The sequence below is a fragment of the Lycorma delicatula genome, chromosome 1 (assembly GCF_047948215.1).
Source record: "Lycorma delicatula isolate Av1 chromosome 1, ASM4794821v1, whole genome shotgun sequence".
NCBI lineage: Eukaryota > Metazoa > Arthropoda > Insecta > Hemiptera > Fulgoridae > Lycorma > Lycorma delicatula.
The window spans coordinates 144,194,214-144,215,544 of record NC_134455.1 but is presented as its reverse complement, the minus strand read 5'-3'; the positions used below and the strand labels follow the sequence as shown (position 1 = coordinate 144,215,544).

Genomic DNA, 21,331 nt, shown 5'->3' with positions numbered 1-21,331 from the left:
GATGGATCCTGTTGAAGAATGACTGGTGCCATATGGATGCACAAACAGCAGCTAGAGAGGTGCATCAAGGGTCAGGATTTGTCAGGGGTCGGATAGGAAGTGTGTACTTCTATGCGTAGCTTGGTCTGCTACATGAGGATCGATCAGGATGAATGTGCGAGGCAGAATAATTGTGGATACTATTGTGGTATTGGATATTGTGTGTCTTAACAATGGTACTGTGAACATATTCAGGAGGGAGTCGACTGGCTTTTGTCGACCTTACCTTCGCTTCACCGGGATTGGCTGCACGGATCCGCGGCTGGTGAGTATGGGAGGGCTTCTCCGCCAGCGACCACCAACCCATAGTTATGACTCTCGTTGATGATGACAATCGTGACCTCAGTGTGAATACGGTAGCAGGATGGAGTGTTAGGACTTTTCGATGCAGGAGTTTTGGCTGAGACTCTTGACTTGCAAGGTGTCGCTGGAGTAGCCTCAGCGAAGAAGAAAGCCTCTCATCTGACTGACACTCTCAAAGAAGCTTGTGATGTAATGCATCCAAGGAGATATTGTGGTTAGGGTTATCCACCTGTTTACTGGTGGACCCATGTCATAAATAAGCAACGGAAGAAGTGTCAGAGACTGGCCATGCGCGCACACCTTGATTTGCTCAGGGCACTATACACCCCCCAATTTAAAGGTGAGAAGGAGACAACTCGGTGTGCTCATACGCGAGTCCAAAAAATTCTGCTGGCAACGTTTGCTAGCTGAAGTTGACTCAGATTCCTGGAGTAGACCCTACTGGATCTTAGTTAAAAGGGCCTTGCGTTCCAGGATACCAGCTACTTGGGATAGAAACGAGATAGGTCGAATCACTGAGGAGCTCTTTCCCTGTGGCAAACCTGTTGCAATAGGCGAGCGAGGTGACTTGATCTCAGCACGTGAATAATAAAATAAAATTAATTGATAACATTAATAATTTTATTACAAAAATAATATTCTCTTTATAAAGTACATAAAAACAAATTCTTGTGCACTATATATTAAGATAAAAATATTATTTATCTGCGAATTACTGCACTCTATAATAAAATGAACATCTTTATAATTCAGAATAAAGAATTTGTTTACACATCTCAAGCATGTGTAAAGACACTATAACTCAGCTTTGTACTTTTCATCTTCTATGAACCAATCTCGAGCATTAGTAACTTCAGTTTTCCAGTAATCTGCAAAAAATAAACATGTAAACAAAGTACTTATTTGGATTTTTTTAATATAAGAAAATACTAACATAAACACACATGCATGTCTGCATATTACACATACACACTTTTTTCATGAACTGATATGATGAAAATCAAGATTAAACAATCTTGCAAAATTAATTAGATTTAACGTTTATGATATCAGTTACACCAACAAACTAATGCACAAATAAAGTTATAATAAACAATAAAATAATAATTAATACACTATATGTAATCAACAATAAATACCTTAATGTCAATACATGAATTATTAATGTCAACCATTACAAACAGATGTCTCTTAAAATTTAGAGAAAACATTTTTTTAGAGGTATTAGTAAGCAATTATGAAAGAAACTGAGTCAAGAAACCATGGGTAACAATAGAAATGTTAAAGAAACAAAGTGATATAAGAATAAGACAGGAGAAAATGAAAGAAAGGTGTATTGCAAATTAAACAATGAGTTATGGAGGGAAATAAAAAAAGCTAGAGAATGGTGGTGGATGGAAGAGTACAATGACATTGAGAATCTAAAAAAAGAACAGGCAGTAAGGTAGAATATATAGGAAGATGAAAAGCAATTAAACAGGATAAATGAAAAGGGAGTGATTAAATGAGAGAAACTGAAAATAAGGATAGTAAAATGCTACATGATGAGAAAGAAAAAGGATGAAAGGACCTGGAAAGGAAGGAAAAAGGTGTAGGACCTGTATATGAGGAAAACACAAAACAGAAAAGAAATGGGAGGCAACTAATGAGTTAAGATAAAGGACCATCAATATTAAAATGAGAAGTACAGAAAGCAATTAAAGAGATGAAGAATAAAAAATTGGCAGGAATAGATGAATTTCCTCCCATAGAATTTTATAAATGCTTAGGAGTAGGGTTACAAGAAGTAGTTAAACTGAGTATAGGATATATAGTACAGAAGAATGGTAATGATACCAATTTTGAAGAAAACTGGTACCAGAAAATGTACAGAACGTACAACAATAAGCTGTTTATAAGCTGCTAAAATAATACGAGTCCTAAACTAGAGGTTGGTAATAATATTGGAAGAAAATACAAAGAAGGAACAATTTGGCTTCAGAAATGGTAAAGGAACCAGAGATGCCATTGGGTTTCTACGGATGAATGAAGAAAGATATTTAGTGAAAAGAGGAATGTTTTCAGAAGAATTGTTTATTACTTATTATAAAGATATACAAATTATAATTCCGCTTACCAACTAATGTAATTAATTATTATGTTCTAGCGTTTCAGAAGTTATTTTTCTATCTTCAGGAACATCTGATAAACTTGTATATAAGTGTTCAGTTCACATATTAATTTGATGAAAATTAAAGTAAAAATAAAATAAAATTTCCATAAATATAACAATCGATTGTCAAGTTACAAAATAAGTCATACATTTGTACGTCTAGTCGATAAAAGCGTCTCAACTGTTATGTCTTTGGTATAAAAACAGTATGACCAACATACGAATCAATAATTATTGTTTAAAATTTGTTTGAATAAAATATCGTTTTCAAAATTTGTTTGTTCATTTATCAGTTTGTTGTTATTTAAGTAGATGTGGAATTTTTTTAAGATATTCATTTTATAAAAGTCATTTGAGTATTCAAGAGTATTAATAAAATTATTCAGATCATAATCACGACCGTGTTCCATGATATGTTTGGCAAAATTAGATTGTTCTTTGTTTTATTTAATTATATAGTTGGTGTGTTCTTTAATTCTAATCGAAAAAGATCGATTAGTCATACTGATGTATTTTAAATTACATTTAGCACATTACAAACTATATACTCCCTGTTTGTCTAAATTGAATTTATTATTATGTTTTAGAAGGATCTCTGATATTTATGTAGTTTATTATTTTGTTGTTCGTTGTATATGTTATTTTTAATTCAAATGATTTGAAGCTTTTATTAAATTTCCTGTAATTTATATTATACTCAGTTTTAACGTATTCATTTCCATTATAATTATTTTTTAGTTTTATTGTATCTTATATATATAATTTTTTATTGTAGTATATAATCTATTTATGGTTTTCATTGTATCCATTATTTACAGCAATATATTTAATATTATTTAATTTATTGCTTAATTTTGTGTTATTATGTCTTAAGTATTTTATCGCTCTATAGATTAATGCATTAAATGTTGCTATTTTATGATTTCAAGAATAAAATTAATTGTGATGAATTATTGTCTTGTTTGGTAGGTTTCCTGTATATGTTTATATCAAAACTATTACTATTAAAATTTTTATTAATTTTCATATCCAAAAACATATTATTTTCTCGACTTAACATAAATTTAATGTTATTGTTTAAAGAGTTCATTTCTTCGATTAATTTATCATCTTCATTCAATTTTTGATTATGTATAATTAATATATCGTTAGCATATCTCTTGTATAATAACATTTGGTGATGATTAAATATGTCATGTAACGTATTGTTTTCTAATTCAATAGTTTTGTTTGTATCAATATTAGTATACATGTCTTATATATCCAATGTTATGAGTTTAGTTGTGGTATTTATATTTATATTATTACTTATATTTCCTAATTCATAGCTATTTTTCAAATTGTATTTATTTTTGATTTTAATATATTCCTTTGAAGTATTAGATAGAAACTTACTTTCTATCCAAAACAATCTAATATAATCTTTCTATCTTTACAATCTTTCTATCTAATATAATCTAATTATAGTATATAGATAGAAACTTACATTAGATAGGTGGGTGAGTTAGTACAGTTTATTACAAGTTCTATAGGCATATCAGTTTTGTGTATTTTAGGTAATGCCTTCAATGGGGGGGCTTTTGTATTAGTTAATTTAAATTTATTTTTATGTATTCATCCTTGAAGATATATTTACATTTCTTAATATTGGAAATAATGCCTTTTCTAATATTGTTTGTAGGATCCTTAATCTCTTTGAACTTATTTTCTTCTATGAATTTGTTAGTTTTTTGAATATATAAGTGATTATTAGTAATAACAAGGTATTAGTATACAAAAGAAAAGGAAATTGTTTAGGAAATGTGGTTAGAGGAATTGGAATCTTGTCAACACTCAGGCACTGGCAGGATCAGGAGAAGGAGAAAGGAAGTGATGAAGAATGATGAAGTTAATATATGAGGTGAAGACTGGAACTACAAGGGAGATGAAAAAGAAAGCTTGGGACAGAAATGGTTGGAGCATAAGTGATAGGATGACGCCAGGCAGAACATCAAATTCTACTTGGCGACAGAATCTGGTGTTAGATACATAGATAGATAGATGATGTAAAGATGATAGTCTGAACTGTAACAGTACAATTTTCTTATACTGTTTTTGGAATTTGACAGTTTATTAACACACTGAACTTTTAAAGTATGTTTTTTGAGATACACTGAGCTTCCTTCTGAACCATGTTGATAGCAAAAGTAGAAATATGTAGCAGTTAGACTGCATTACCATCCTTAGCAGGATAAGTTCAAGAAGAAATTAAAAAAATTGTAATCACAGAAATATTTATTGATTAACTGTCACATATTTAAACAAAGATTAATTAAAAATGTTAAGTAAATTAAGTGACTGCAACTAATATGATAGTTATGTATACAGTATTCCCTTACACTCAAAAACTGAAAAAAAATTTAAGAGACAATTTACTTTTGAAATTAACCTTTAAAACTTAATAAATTTGAGTTTTACCAGTACTATAATTTTTTTTTAACTGCTGTTATGAAGTTTTAACTTCCCAAATAACTTTACGGGCATTTCTTGTTTAATATGATTATTTATAACTTTTTTTGGCAGTTTTAGGATTTCAAATTTTACTCACTGTAAGAATACATGCAACACAGTTAAATATTTTACTGGATGATTACAAAATGAAACACACAATCTCACTCAAGGAATTTCTCCAGGCTGTGGGCAACCATCCCACCCAAAATCCCTTAGATCAGAACGTCATCTTTACTCAGAAGAGAGCACATGTGACTGAACAGGAATAATATTGTACTGATCAACTTAAATATGTGCTATAAAAACTGTTTTTCCTTAAACAGTAAGGGCCATCTGAGACAATCTCAGGCATTGTGAAGGAAAACCTTAGTAATTAATGTAAAACTAGCCATTACACTGTTAATGTAACTTAGCTACTAAACTGGCTTTTGTCTTCAATATTAAAGAAACTCACTGAGGGAGTGGACATCTATTGATTGTAAGTGAGTAAATTAATTGGTAAAGACAAAAAGAAAAAAAAAAACCAGAACCATGAACCCATAAATCCATTTATCACTCTCATTTTTATTGGTATTTATGAAGGTTGATTGAAAAATGAACATTGCTGTTATTTAGTATAAATTATCAACTTTATCTCCAAATGACAAAGTAAAAATCATTATGTATAATAAACTTACAATAAACTCTTCATCAGGCAATTATAGTATACAGTATCAAACAGTAATAACATAATCCTTTCTGAAAAAAAAGTACTAGAATCAATTTCTTACAAATGGTTTCTTCAATTAATTTTTTTTCCCTTTTAGTGGTTTTTTGTTTTTTATTTTGTGATCTTTTAATTAAACAGTTGAACAATTAAAATATTTGTTTACTAAGTGTTGTAATATACTGTTTGTTAATTATTTCTGGGTACTTTTGAATTCTGTATAGTCTATTTTTATTTTAGTTGATAAACTTTCACTAACTCACTTAACAGTGTAAAACAAAAAGTAAAGGTCAACAGGTTTTTATAGAAAAAAAGGAAAAGATACATAAATAATGTAGGAACTTAGTGTTTGTTATGAAAGAAAAAAAAATAATAATACCAAACCTAATAAAAATCAATATAAAATTTCAAGAAAACTATTAATTTTTATAATTAATACAGAAATATTACAGTACTAATATTACACAAGTGTAAATACCAATTAAATCTTGAATTTTTCCATTTGTACCACCATACTCCTCTGGAAGAACATCTTGAGGAATTGTTTTGTAAAGTGCTGAAAAATCAGATCCATGTACATGGACCTGGCAAAATAAAAGTTAAATTAATGATAAGAATTTAATAATTAGGTAAATAACATTAATGATTTAAAAAAGTAATAATATTAGTCTTGCAATACTAGATATATGTGTAAAGGATTCTAATCATGCAATTTTAGAATCATGTTAGAATGTTATTTTTTATCATCTGCAGCAACCAACATTCCTCATAAAACATTTTATAATGAGAAAATTGAAAATTTTGCCAACAGTATCAGGGTAGATACACTCATGTTCAAATTTATTTATCTACTTTCATTTTTATTGATCTTTATAAAGGTCAACTGAACAATTAACATTGCTATTATTTAATAAAAATTATCAACTTCATCTCCAAATGTTGAAGTCAATATCACTATGCATAATAAACTTAGAATAAACTCTTCATCAGGCAATTATAGCATTTTAACTATCAAATAGTAATAACATATTCCTTTTTAAAAAAAAAGAACTAGGATCAATTTCCTGGAAATAGTTCTCTCAGTCAGGCCAAATGTACTGAGTTGAATAATAATATCTACAACGAATTCCGTATTTAGGCTTAACCACTCTTTTTATTATGCAACACCTACTTATACAATATATTTAAAAAATTTAACAGAATATGTAAAAAAAACATTAAACAATTGTGGTCATAATACATGTAAATTAAGTGTTACAATAGATCTATGATCTATTGAATTGTATACAAAGTTACAAAATCTGATCATAACTTTAGGCATAAGTTAAAGCAAATATAATATTTGGATCAAAAAAACTTTCTCGTCCAAATGATATAGCTGGGAGAATTTAAAAAAAATATATTTTGAAATTGAATTTCATTTATTTAATTTTTCTGATTCTAACCATGACTGTCAAACTGAAATTACTGAAGTTATAAAACTGACTGGTACCATTACCCAATTAAATTCACTTTGAAGGTGGTGACTGAGGGACTTTAGTAGCCATAAATTTAACAGACCATGAATGGTTGTAAATATCTAAGAACAGTGAATAAGGTTAGAAACCCAATACTTCATGTGAAAATGTAAGTTTCATTAATTCAAGACAACAAAACAAAATATTAATCCTTCTAATGATATCAGCAGCTAATGAAAATTATGTAGATGATGTGGAGATCACATCTATAATAATTTATCATACTCACAGTCACAAATGCTAAATACTGATAAATGACAATGATACCCAGACCTAAACATATGTAAAGTGAAATTTACGGCTGTGCCAAGACTGAATACTTTATCTAAACAACATTTCAACAAGTTGTTCAGATAAATAGATTATTGAGATGAAGATTTCCTCTGATAGAAGTAATAGTTTATGTGAATGGTGCATACATTTTCTCTTCATTACTGTCAAATGAATATAATGAGCAAAGACCAGAGATTTAAATATTACATTGGTCTACAAACCTTTTGAAACAATTAGGTTACTTAGTGTTTTATAAAGTATTTTTTACACTGAAACAGAAAATGTAATCAAAACTGCTCTATCAAGTCATGTTTTTGAGTTACCTTTGTTTAAAGATCACTATTATGGTGCATTTGATGTATAATATAATTATATCAACTGCTATTTCTGTATAACACATGTCACTGGGTTTTTCAAAAAATAAAAGTAATATTGTCTACCCAAATATTCCACTGGCTGTGAGACCGATTCCTCATACAAACAATTTACTTACTCTGACAGCCCTGGCTTCCTGGTAGGAGATTTCATATTCTGAAGAGGATTGTTCGAAAACTGACTAATGTAGAGCTCAGCATGGAAGTCATTTAAGATTGTAGCTCATTGTTTTCTTGGAAAAAAGAAAGCAGAAATAGTGATCTTTTAGTATAAAATCTTTTGTTGAATACAAAAATTTAGGCTGCCGAATGTCATTAAAAATTCAATATTTGCATCCCTATCTTGATTTTTTCACCAAATTTGGGTTCTGAGAATAATGAACAGGGAGAATGCTTCCATCAAGAAATATTGCAAATGGAGCAGCATTACTAAGGCAGATGGGATGAATCAATGATGAGTGACTACTGTTGTTTTCCAAAAAGAGAGGATCCCACTTGCACACAAAAGAAGTAATTTATATTAGTTCTTCACCTCCATTTTAGGCATGTTCTATCTGTTATAGCTGTATTCTACAAGGAATATTTATTTAAAAAGCATAATAAAATATGAGTATTGAAATTAAATTTAATAGATTGCAACATTTTTTATACCTATAAACTCAGTCACTTTCAAAATGCAATAATATTTAGCAATTCTGAAGGGTGTATAACAAAAAAAGTGAAGGGTGATGGAGAAAAAATTAGTTGATTTTCAGATTCAGAGAACAAAATAGATAAAAATTCACTTATTGATGTTTCTGTTCCAAAACTTTTTTTTTAATTTGTAGACCAGTGTTAACCTAAGTATAGCCTTTAAACTACAGCAATGAGTGAACAAAATATTTACATCTGTTATAAAAGTTACGATAAAATGAAATGAAATCAATTCAAATGAAGAAATCAAATCAAAATGATCATTTTACAGTGAAAAATATCTGAGATTCAAAATATTTCCGACATAAACCTAAACAGACATACAGTGATGGTGCAAAATTAGAGCTTTTCTCACTACAACATCTTACTTTTTCATAATGAGTTGAACTGGACTGACACCACTTAAGTACTTCACTGAAAAGAAATTCAGAATGGCTGTTAGTCATCCTTAATTTTCTATATAATTTATCCATTCTGAAAAAGTTCAACCTTGACAAATTACATTAAATAACCCTGCCTTAATGTTCCGATTAACAATATTTTTCACACACTTTGGCTGTATTTAACGGCTAAAAGGATTTTTGATAGCTAACAGAACTCCAGCTGCTTGGAAGTTCTCACTTGTATATGGTTATATAGTTGAGTATATACTTAAAATATTTCTGTGGGAATTTCATCACTAGATAGAGCTACAAGTTGCCAAATACCTGATCCCAATTTGAAAGTCTTATTGATTTGGATTCAGAAGTAAAAATACAGACAAATCTACTTAAAAGTGAAAACTGTTGCCATCCTAATCTCTGAGAATGGTTATAGAAAACACACTGATTTTAGATTATTAGCACACATTAGATTCTATAAATTGAAAATAAATAAACAGGAAGCAATAATCAATAGTTTACTGTTCCAGATTGTTGAAAACTTGGAGGGAAAATATTGATGTTCAAACTGTGGTTTGGGTTTAAAGGTTTAATATTCTATTACAACATACTGTAATATTTTCCAAATATAAAACAGCAGGAATTTGTAAAGAGAGTGATAAGAAGAGTCCAATCAAGGAGGGAATTTTGTTAACTAGTTTAACTATTTGCAATTCACTAGCAATATGGACATTTTACAAATGCCATGTAATTAATGTCAGCTCCAGAAAAATGAGTCTCAAAACAGAAGAATTTTTGATGGCAGTAAATATTACAATGTCATTTAACTGGAAAAAATGAACTATACAAATAGATTTTGTTTATTAAGTTTCACATGCAAATTCTTGTTGCAGCAAGTTATTCATCACAGTGATAAGAAAGAGAAACTGTGAAGTTATGTTATGAATAATTCTTGTGATGTATTAACCAAAGTTATACTGTGGAGCCAAATAACATACCAAAACCAGAAATGCTTATATAAAACTTTCAATGATGTGAAAAAAATGATGATCTCTACCAGATCGTTTTTGGTTTTTTAATTTTTGAAAAATATATCCTTATATTTCTATGAATAAAATTGACATACTTATTTCAATTTTTTTACATTTTTATTTTATTCTTTGTAAATAGACTGTTATGGATCTCCATAGCCATTGAATAATTATTATAACCCATTAATAACAAGTAAACTATGTACTAAATATAATCAAAAATAAAACATCAATTTCACAATAAAAAAGTCTCTGAAGGATTTAAACAAGATATATATATATATATATATATGTGTATATATATACACACTTCTGGACAAAGTCCTTATAGCAGTCCTTTGGGTGAGGCTGTTTTTCTTGTTTGGGCATTTCATGTTTAGTCAGCTATATCTTTCTAAACTAGTCCACTTAAACTATCCATGTGGTCACCCTCTCCTGTCAAGACTGAATATAAAATTCTAAATGTAAACAAATTCAAGGACCGAAATCAATGTTTCACTTTGAGTGTACATATCTGCAATCATTAGTGAAGGTATGCAAGAATTGTGATCCCTGAAGTAACTCAATCATACAACGCCATTTAATATCAACAAGAAAGAGATTTTCAACTGAAATGTTAAAGTTTCATTCAATTACTGTCAAGCACACTGAAAATGAGCAGACATGGCTGATTTACTAGTCTGGTAGTGACAGTATGGCATGGATTTATTATTTATTGTCAATCTGAAAAACAAGGAAAAATACATACACAGTATGTCTGAAAAGTTCCCAAACTAAATTTCTGTAGTCGATACAAGTAGCGCCATCTCTCAGACAATCAAGGAACTATGTAGTACAATGTCTGATGAGTGTGTGTTCAAAATTTCAACATGTCAGTCTCGAATTAATTTGACCGTATATGTAGTGTTCATGTGACCTTGTGCGAGCTCGTGACATGGAATAGAGAAGCACGATAAAATGTTGTGTTCGACTTCAAAAATCTTTTGTTGAAACTTATTCTACGATACAGCAAGCATTTGGTGATGAAATTGTATCTCGTACTGCAACAAACATGTGGAAGCGGTTTAAAGACTACAGAGAGTCGTTGGATGACGATGAACGAAGCGGGAGGCCGTCAACAGCTGTTCACGACAAAAACCTTACAAAAGTACACATGCAGCTGGGCAAACTGTCCCAACTGGTCAAACCATGAACTCTAAATTCTATTTGGAAATAATGAAACGCCTGATGCATTACATTCGTTGAATCTGGCTTGAGTACCGGAAAACTTGCGGTAGGACTCTCTTGCACGACAATGCCTCAGGACACATGGCTACAGTTTTAACACGTTATTATGCCATAAATCAAATCACCTGTCCTATTCATCCGACTTGGCTGCAGCAGACTATTTTTTATTTTTGAAACTCAAGTTGAAGATGAAAGGCCACATATCGACAACATTATGGCCATCCAAAGAGCTTGCACCAAGCAGTTGAAGGCGATCCCACAAAATGATTTCTTCAGAGTGTTTGACTGGTTCTACCAGCACTGCAATGAGTATAACTAGAGAAGGGTTCTATGTAGAGGGCTGATGTGAGTAAATTCGTTTATCTTTAAATCTGTATTTTTATTTAATTTAGTTTAGGGACTTTTCAGACATACTGTGTATACATAACAATCTCAATTGGTTAATATAAAGAAAAGATACATTCTTAAAAATCATTATGGGCTGATTCTTAATGACAAACAGAATCATTTTATAATACTCTCTCTTTTCTGTTCAGCTTTTGGAACCACCGTAAGGTATTACTTCAGAAGATATGTATGAATGTAAATGAAGTGTAGTCTTCTACAGACTCAGGTTGAATGGTCACAGTTACCTAAGATAAAAGAACACCTCAACTTGAGCTCTTGCTAATTTTAGGCAGGTAACACCAAGAAATTCATTTCAAACATGCAACTCAAAAGTGGCATCAACTACTACGGTTGTAAGCCACATCTAGTAAAACTGCATCCAATATTCTCTAATTTCAACGATCTATGAGAAGCAGTTTATTAAGCATGGATTTGGTTATTGACATTTTAACTTCTGAATACAAGAATACATTTCAACTGCTTTCAATGATGCTAACCACCTACCATTGAGAATGTTAATTTACTCTTCATGTCAAACTAATTTAACATAAAGATTTTTTGGTCACGTAGCATAAATGTTACATTTAAATATTTTTAAATATAAGTCTTTTCAGATGTGTTCATTTTTAACCACACTATAATTATACTTTTCACGTACTAAATGGGTAGAATTAAATTGTTTGGTCATATAATGAACACATCTCTATTATCAAATTTATACCTTTTTAAGTAATGTGACTTAAATTTTATGCTTAATACTGGGGTTTGTGGTAAAAACAGTCTATGAAAAATAACAAAAATGCCAGTGCTATTGTCTACTGAAAAAAAAAGCGTAAGTAGTTACCCTTTTTTTCAATTTTGTTGTCATGAATTGGCGAAATATATTAAGAACAACATTTATATATGATGGTGCGTTTATGAAATCAAATCCCTTAGGTCGCAGTGGATAACAGCTCTAAAAATTCAACGAAAAGAAAAGAAAATATAGTAATGAAAATAATATCAAGAAAATACAATAAATTATGGAACAACCAATGGTAAAAACTAAGCGTATATAAAAATATTGCTATTATTAGATGTTTATTGTTACATTTAATTAAAAGATAAATTAAAAATTAAAAAACATGATTTGGTTCTGCATAATATGCACATTTTTTGACAGCCAGCAAACACCCTATAAAACTAAGTTAATAATCAAATAAAGTTGCCTATATTTATTTAAAGAACTCCCTGTATTGCTTTCAAAATCATAAATAAAATACACAGAATTGTACACCAAACCATAAAAACACACTGAGAAACACAGAAACTCAAGAGTATACAAATTACTTTCCAGTGAATGCACTAAACACTCCATTAGGCATACTGGAATGCCTGTACACTCACATGTCTGTGCATATGAGAATTTATTAATTCATGTTTTCAATATGCCATGCACATTCATACACTACACATATACATTCAGACAAAAAGAACTCGCACAACATTATACACAACATAAATCAACCTTAGAAAATAATTTTTTTATGGAAAAAGGGCACAGTGATATTAATTATAACGAGCAAATTAGCAAATTTTATTAACACATAAAATCCATCTAACAATAAGAAATCTATAACCATATTAAATTTGATTAAAGAAAATTAAATTAACACAATATATATGAATTTTAATGGAAGGAGTTTCCTTGTACTTTGTAAAATAGGAAAGTTATTATTACTACAATACTACCATACTCTTAACCTGGTACATAGGATTCTTCTAGTTGTAGCTAGCCACTTCAAGCTGAGCTCCAATAACAATTTTAATATTTAAATCTCTATTATGCTCCTTTGTTTCATTCTTCTTCATTTTAAATTTGAATTTCAACCCATCAATAAATTGTTACTTCACCACTACTTGTAATTCTATAAAATTTTAGTAAATTAACTATTACATCAGCAAATCTCAACTTTTAATTTTCTGTGCCTGATTTTTACTCCAATCGGAATTTTTATCTTAGTTTTGTTATTGCTTCTTCATAAAAAAATTAAATTAAAGGGAAAAACTGTATCTCTCCATTCTGCCCTACAACAAGTAAATTTTATTTATGCTTTTTTCCAGGTTCTGCAAATGCCACTGTGCTTTTTTTCAACCTCCCATTTAAGATTAATTTGAATGACAAAATATATTTTGCTGTTCCCCAACTTATTCTGAGACTGGTTACAATTGGTAAAAACCTTGGATTATAAAAAATATATTACAACTATTGATGGGTGAACATAGAAACAATAAAAATTGGAAAAGAATAGAGAAAATTATTGGTGTCCATCTAGAACATTTACTTAATTCTTGTTGTAAAGTTATGCTACTTTAAATTGGAATCAAAATGTTAAACTTAAATGTGATCGATTTTCTACTCTAGCTTTCTTTGATGATGAAAATAATGTTTTTATGGCAATTGAAGATAGTTTTCCAAACTCAAAAATATTCCATATTAATGTACTGACTTTCCAGTTCTACTTTCCTAGGTAGCAGTATAATTTTTAGATAATAAATCACTTCCTACTGCTTTATTCTTTTTTAAATCTTTCAGAGTTCTGTAAAATTCAGATTATAGTATAGTCTCCTCTGATGTTCTCCCAACAGTTAGCTATAATTTTTCTCCATTACATTGGTTTTCCAACTGGACCTATGATATTTTTATATTGTGATTTCATTTCCTTAAAATTTTCTTTCAGTTTTCCATTTGCTGCATCTTCATTTCCTGTAATTATTTACTATTCTAAATCGCAGCATTTTCTTTCACTTTCTGTTAAGTTCTTTTCATGAATGACAATGTAATATTCTGCCTAAATCGTATGTTGTAATATTTTATTTTCTGAATTCATCTATCAGTTTTAATATATATCATGTCATACAAGGTTCTCTGCTGACTATTATCTTTCAGACTAAGCACATAATCAATGTTAGAAAGTTAATATTGTTATATGCCTGGACATATTTTATACTTTTATCGACACAATCTAGTTTCCAAATCACTGCTTAGCATAAATGATTATTATCTATTGAATATTATCCTTTTTTCCTGGTTTCATAATTTTACTTAATACAGTGAATAGCTGTTACAGATTTATTTTTACTATTTATTGTGTTGTTTTCATTTAAGGCTTTGTCATAAATTCAGTCATGTAAAATTTTAATGCAGGTGTTTACTTTTAAAATGCCCAAGTTAGGAGGAATTGGTGTAGTAGTTCATAGTCAAATGAAACAAATTGTATTCAGTGTTTATAATTTTTTTTTACAAAACAATACCGGAACTAGAATAGTGAGGAAACTGAAGTGTGAATGTGGTTGTTTAAGTGACAAAAGTATCAAAACTAACAGTCCAAAGAATTATAGTAGAAGGGAAATCAAATGAGACTGAGAAGCCAACATGTTTGTGTTGTCGAAAAAACATGTAAACTGCTTCAGTACTGTATCCAATTTAGATTCGTTTGACACAGAAGCTTTGAGGCATTTAATAAAAAAATTTTATGTAAACGAAAAACGCGTTCCTACTGTGAAGAGAATTATGCAAAAAGCCAGCGAAAGTGAAATTAATTTCAAAGGGAGGTAAAGATCTTTAAGGAGAATATTTTGTAAAATGGGATTTAGATGAAAAAAAACAGAAAACAACTGGAAAATACTGATAGAACGGCATGAAATTAAAATGCAAAGAATGAAATTTCTATGACAAATTTACTCGTTTTGCGAAGAAGGAAGACCAATTGTATACACGGATGAAACCTACATTCACAGTAGTTGTGCAACACCAAAATCATGGGTAGACACAACAAACCTTCATGAGGGACTGAAAACACTGATATCCAAGGGATCACTATTAATAATTGTTCATGCCGGCTATAATAAAAGGATTCATTAACAATGCTTTACTAATGTATGACTCAAATAAGAAAGGAGATTATCACAAATCTATGGATTCCGAAAAGTACACAAAATGGTTAAGGGAGAAGTGTATTCCCAACTTGCTACCTTGGTTGGTCATTGTATAAATAACATATCGTATCACAACATTCTGCTACAAAAGCAGCCAAATTCTAACTCTTTAAAAAGCGGTATGATAAAATGGTTGGCCAAACAACAAATCAACTGTTCTCCTACTATGATGGAGACTAAATTATATGATATAAAATTACACAAAGAAAATCAAAAGAAATTTCTAATAGATGACATTTTCGAAAATTATGGTCACACAGTTCTACAGTTGCCAGCTCATCACCTTGACTTAAATGCCACTGAAATGATTTAGAGTCAAGTGAAAGGGCAAATAGCTAAAATAAATAAAACTTTTAACATGTCGATGTTCTTAAGTTAGATGAAGAGGAATTTCATAAAGTGTCTGTAGCTGAGTGGAGCAATGTCTGTGAGCATGTTGTCAACATTGAAAAAAAATGCATTGAAGATAGACATTTATATGATGTGTACATCAACAATTTTGTGATAAATGTGAATTCAGAATCAGACACAATCTCTTTAGAATCTACAGACGACAGCGACTTCAGAATTTGCAAGCCGCAGTAATTAAGTGAGTAGAAAAAATAATTATTTAAAGTACTTTAAAATAATAATATTAATTGGGATACTAAACTAGTTTTAATTAAATAGCATCGTACGTAATTTTGGTTATAAATATCTATATTAAAATGTTTTCAGTCAGCCTAGTACCCTGCCAAATATTTGCTGAATGCTAGTAATTTTTTGTTCCTACTTATGTGCCAATAGTTATTTAGGTTTTATAGTAATATAAGGATGTTTTACCTGCCAAGAATGAACAGCCTTCCTAATTATTCCTGGAGTCAATTGTCGAACATGTCCAAATCCAATTCCTCTTAAATCAATGATAGCCATTATACCATACACAGAAATAGATTCATCTCTTTCTACAGCCAGCTCTAATATCATAGTACTGATCTAAATAAATAATTTTATCAAACAAACTGCATCAAAACACTTTTTGAAATAAACCAATTATATTAAATGGACAGAATGGAGACTTAATGTTATAAAAAAAAAACTACCATCTATAATGTACATAAAAACTCTATCTTAAGAGGGTTTCTGCTTATTTTTGTACTATAAAAAAATTATATTTGGTGTGGAATTAAAAACTTATTTACCGTATTGCCGTCAGAGAAAACAATGAGTGCGGGATTAGATTTAACAGATTATTCATTTAAAAACTAAATTCTACATCAACTTAAGTATTCTTTACAAAGTTTATTTTTTCACAAAATTTTATTTATAAAATTTTTCAGAAAATACAAAATATTATGCATAAAGGAAGAATCAAGCTAACTATATTTAGTCTATATTCAGGTATTACTACCTGTTTTTAACTTACCGTTTTTAATTAGTACAGATTCAATTTTTCACAATTCTGTTATGAAAGCACATTAAAACTGAGGTTCAGGAATATTTAAAGACAGAATTTTATTACAAAAAACTATGATGAGCTGTTTTAACATGGTAATACTATTTTGGCTCTCAGGAAAAATTTTGTTGCAAGAATCATATGGGTTAATAAAAATATGTCAGAGTTTGAACATTAAGTGCTTTACAATTTGAATTAATAACAGTATGGAAATGACAATTTTCATGCAAATTTAGAGAAATATGAACAGTATATGTTATTTAAAAAGCATAAGTACTATCACACTACAGTGTGTGCTGTGTGTGCTACACTTCATGCAACAATATTTGTTTTCCTTGTGTAAAAATTCATAAAAATGTATGATTTAACATTTTTTAAACAGTACTTTTAAATTCTTTCTAACAGTCAAATGTTTTTATAACTGTAACATTAAAATCAGAAATGTCAAACACTCATTGGGCGTTCTTGATTTTTGGTGGTACTATTCTAAATACCCCCTGAATAAAAACAAGATTCTTCTGAGAGTTTTGGTTGTTACACAGCCAGTATGTTTTGGTTGTACCCTAAGGATTAAAAATGGGTGACCACAAACCATTTTATAAATGTACAAGTATAAATAAGGGCTCCAAATCCAAATTTACACAAATCAAAAATGTTGTTTTGAATCCATGTTCTTAGTAAACTAACACTCCCTAGAAATACTAGACATATGCTAAGACATGCTTTATTAAAAATTGCTAACAGTGAGCTCACTTGTCAGCAATTATCTTATTGTTATTTTTAGCAGTACGTATGAAAATTCTGGGATTTTAATTAAGTTAATTAACTTAAATCAAAATAATTTTAAATAAATTAGCATAAAAATAATTTTTCCATTACGTGATTTGTAAAAATATGCGATCAAAAGAGGTGTTCCTTTTATTAAATAGACTAATTATTTGGAACTTAACAGTTACAGATATGCAAAAAGTGATTACACAATTTACCTACAGAGATTAAAGTTTTATAGAAATTCATTAAAATAAATGTTTCAGTGAATATTATGATTTTAATATCAGTAACTTTCTATGATTCATTTGGAAGTTATTTGAGAAGTTTCTTAGAGTGCCTACATAACTAGCTACATATAAGCAAATACATGTTAAAATAAATAAAGCTATTTATTTATTTCAGTTATTAAAAATTAATAACTGAAATTGCTTTTAAATATAAAGGATAAGTGTAAGAAAACTACTTCATGGAATTAATACTCTTTTCTACTATTTTTAACAGTCAAATAAAGTCATTTGAAATTTACTTAATCTTATTATAACACAGAAATAGGGTTTAAAATGTTTTAAAATACGATTTTCCTATGCATAATTTATTCCCATTAATCAACAATGGAAATGTAAACACCATTAAAAATCTTTTAACAATGTAGTTCAGTAACTATAAAGGTACATAATTACTGCCTAAGAATCACAAAACTGAAAATAAAACTAAAACATTCAACATACCTTAAATATATCATTTTGTTCATTTTTTTTAGCATCATGAATAGCTGCTCGTATGATAACAACAAGTCTTCCATTAGGATCCTTCTTAAGAAGTGGTACAAAGACTCTTGAACAATAAAATAACTTTTAGTACTATATGTTCCAACAGCCTTCAATATATAAAAAAAATCACAAAAAAAAGTATCCCATCCTTCTGGAGAACATATAATTAATTAAATATAACTTTCTAATCAGAAAAATATAAGGCCTCAAAAAAAGTAAATAAATAAATGAGATTGAAAGCATAAGCATTATAAAAGAATCCAAAAAGAATAAAATGTTAACTGGCCTGTATTTAAAGTTTTGTAAAATTCTTAGTTGAAAACAAGGAAAAATAATAGATCCAAGCCGAACAGCTGTCTATAAGCAAATACTGACTGAATAGTTGGTTTTAATAAAACTTGATTTATCTTACACTTGGGAGAGATAGATTTACCTTCATTCTTAACAGACCCTCAAAATCTTTCTATGTAACTTTCTTAATTAAGTTAAATCTTGTAGACAAAACTTGGTCTTACATTTTTTCATTTGTAATACATTTATAAAAGAGGGTAAAATTAGGGTAAAAATTAAGTAAATGAATGGAATATGTAAATCAGCTATTACCTCATTTTGATCATACTTCAAATTCAGGAATGGTGTGTGAGTGTGTATGAACAAAAAAAGTCAAACAGAATGGAGAGTGGATGTACCAAAATACACATGCATATTTCCATCATCTCTAGGCAACAGTAGTGAGGTGACTATACAGTAATTACGATGAACAATAATAACATAATAAAAATGTAGTATTATCTATGCACTGAATATTTTTCTGTTAAATATTAATGGTGTTGACTCATGACATTGTGAATACGTTTTCCTTTACTGATAAGCATTAAATTAGATATTTTAGTTACATTATCAAAGTTAAAGTTTAAAATATTTTCAACTATTTTCAGTTGTTATGAGTATTTTATAAAATGTTATCATATTGATTTAATAATATCTAGAAACAGACAGTTATAATTACAAACATGCATGTAATTAGTTAATAAGTAAATCATATTAAAGGCATTAAGTTACTGAAAGTTAGTTACAAAGTGATTAAACAAAAAATTCAATTATGCCAAACAAATAAGTAAATAAATATTTTAACTGTAATTTTAAGTGCAAAATTAACAATAATCTGCTAATTTAAACTCCCAAGTTATAGTGTATCTGCCTGTCACCTAAAAGGTTCTGGGTTCAAATCTCAGGCATGACATTTTTCACACCCCACAAAATTCATCTCTCATCAGTGGCTCAAATTAGCCATTTAACCTTTAGTAATTGCTTAAAAGTCAAATGAATATTTTACAGTTAAATTGCAAGTTGATGAAATATAAAACATGTTTCTGCAAATAAATCTACAGAAAACATTTATTTCTGTTGTAAGTATATGTATTATTGAATAAATTATATAGAAGCACTAATTTTGTTGATCATCTTTCATATCTTAATCTATGGATATGCAATCATGAAATTAACACTGAAAAGGAGGGACTAACAATAATTTAATTTAATTTTAAAAGTTATGCATATTTACAGTTCCTGCTTTTCTTTGTATAACATTTATAAAACTTGATTGCTTGTAATTTATTATCAAATGATGAAACAAACAACATGTGGACATTTGAAAATATTTCTTCAGAATTACAATTATTACTTCTATATCTAGAATTGCAGAAAGCTGCAGTTTATGGGCATAAATATTCTCCATATAATTACTTTTTGACATAAAAAACAAAAATAGTTTTAAGACTTAATAATTTAAACACCATACACATTAAGTTATAAGCAAAGGATAAATGTACAGCAAGTAGTTTTCAGAAAGTTCCAAATAATTTGTGCTTTAGTAATTTAGTTCCGTGTAACTTATTTCCTATCAAGTATAGCTTATAATAGGATTACACTTATCTTTAAAAGAATAATAAACAAACATTCTTAATTTTGTTAACGCCTTTCCCTCAAACAACCGTGTTTGAATGAACAGATGTCAGAAAAAAATTTAATTTGTTGTTTAGGTGAAATTTAATTTTTAAGTTCACTTTTTTTATTAATTTTAATAGAAATAAAGCTTATAGTTAAAATATTTATAATATTTTCAAGCTGTTTGCCTAGGAAGAAAAATAAAAATATTAGACATTACAAACAAAATTGTTTTAGGCAACTAAACATTAATGCCATTCTCAAGAACAACAAGGATCATCTGCTGGATTTCATACGAAAAGTGAAGAAAGAAATGGTGTCCTGTTTCCTGCTTCACAAAGATAAGTGTACTGTTGCATATCAGTATGTCAAGCTCATCAAATGCAGGTAATAATCAGTCTTACAAGTCAGCTTCAATTTGCTTACCACAGCAATTGGGCCATGTGTATAGTGAACATCATACTTACAGAGAACAACTCTTACAGCTCCTATAACTCCCATACTAAACTAGTGGTTAAATTTCAACTGATTTAAATCCACCCCAGCCCTAAGAAAAAACCTGCAATACATAAAATGATCTACAATTTAAGCATATTTTCTGTTAAGAAAAATTGCATTATATACCTTGATCTTGACTCAGTAGGGAGAAGAAATTACCTTAATACAATAACTGTACAATGCAGTGTATTGATATTAAAACTGTATAACATGTATGATATATTAAAAAGTAAACAAGATAAAACAAAATAATTAAAAATAACTTATACTAAGAGTCAATAATTAAAATATCAGAAATCCAAACTGACAGCTAGCTGCAGTACTAGAGTTATTTGAAAAGTTCTCAGTCTGACAAAGAGA

General features: G+C 29.2%; 1 protein-coding gene across 8 annotated transcripts in view; it reads right to left on the bottom strand.

Annotated features, from left to right (window-relative positions):
* Window positions 1-952: 952 nt before the first annotated feature.
* LOC142318198 (retinol-binding protein pinta-like) overlaps window positions 953-21,331 on the bottom strand; it is a 69,408-nt gene continuing 49,029 nt past the window's right edge. For 7 of the 8 annotated variants that reach the window (XM_075354754.1, XM_075354752.1, XM_075354751.1 and 4 more), the window contains 5 exons: window positions 18,485-18,590; window positions 16,373-16,525; window positions 12,417-12,527; window positions 6,169-6,274; window positions 959-1,211 (listed from right to left, as the gene is read on the bottom strand). In XM_075354754.1, the coding sequence (XP_075210869.1) occupies window positions 1,138-1,211; window positions 6,169-6,274; window positions 12,417-12,527; window positions 16,373-16,525; window positions 18,485-18,590 (550 nt within the window). In that variant the 3' untranslated portion in view covers window positions 959-1,137. Of the gene's footprint in view, window positions 1,212-6,168; window positions 6,275-12,416; window positions 12,528-16,372; window positions 16,526-18,484; window positions 18,591-21,331 lie in introns of all 8 variants that reach the window. The other variant, XM_075354758.1, reaches the window with a different exon arrangement.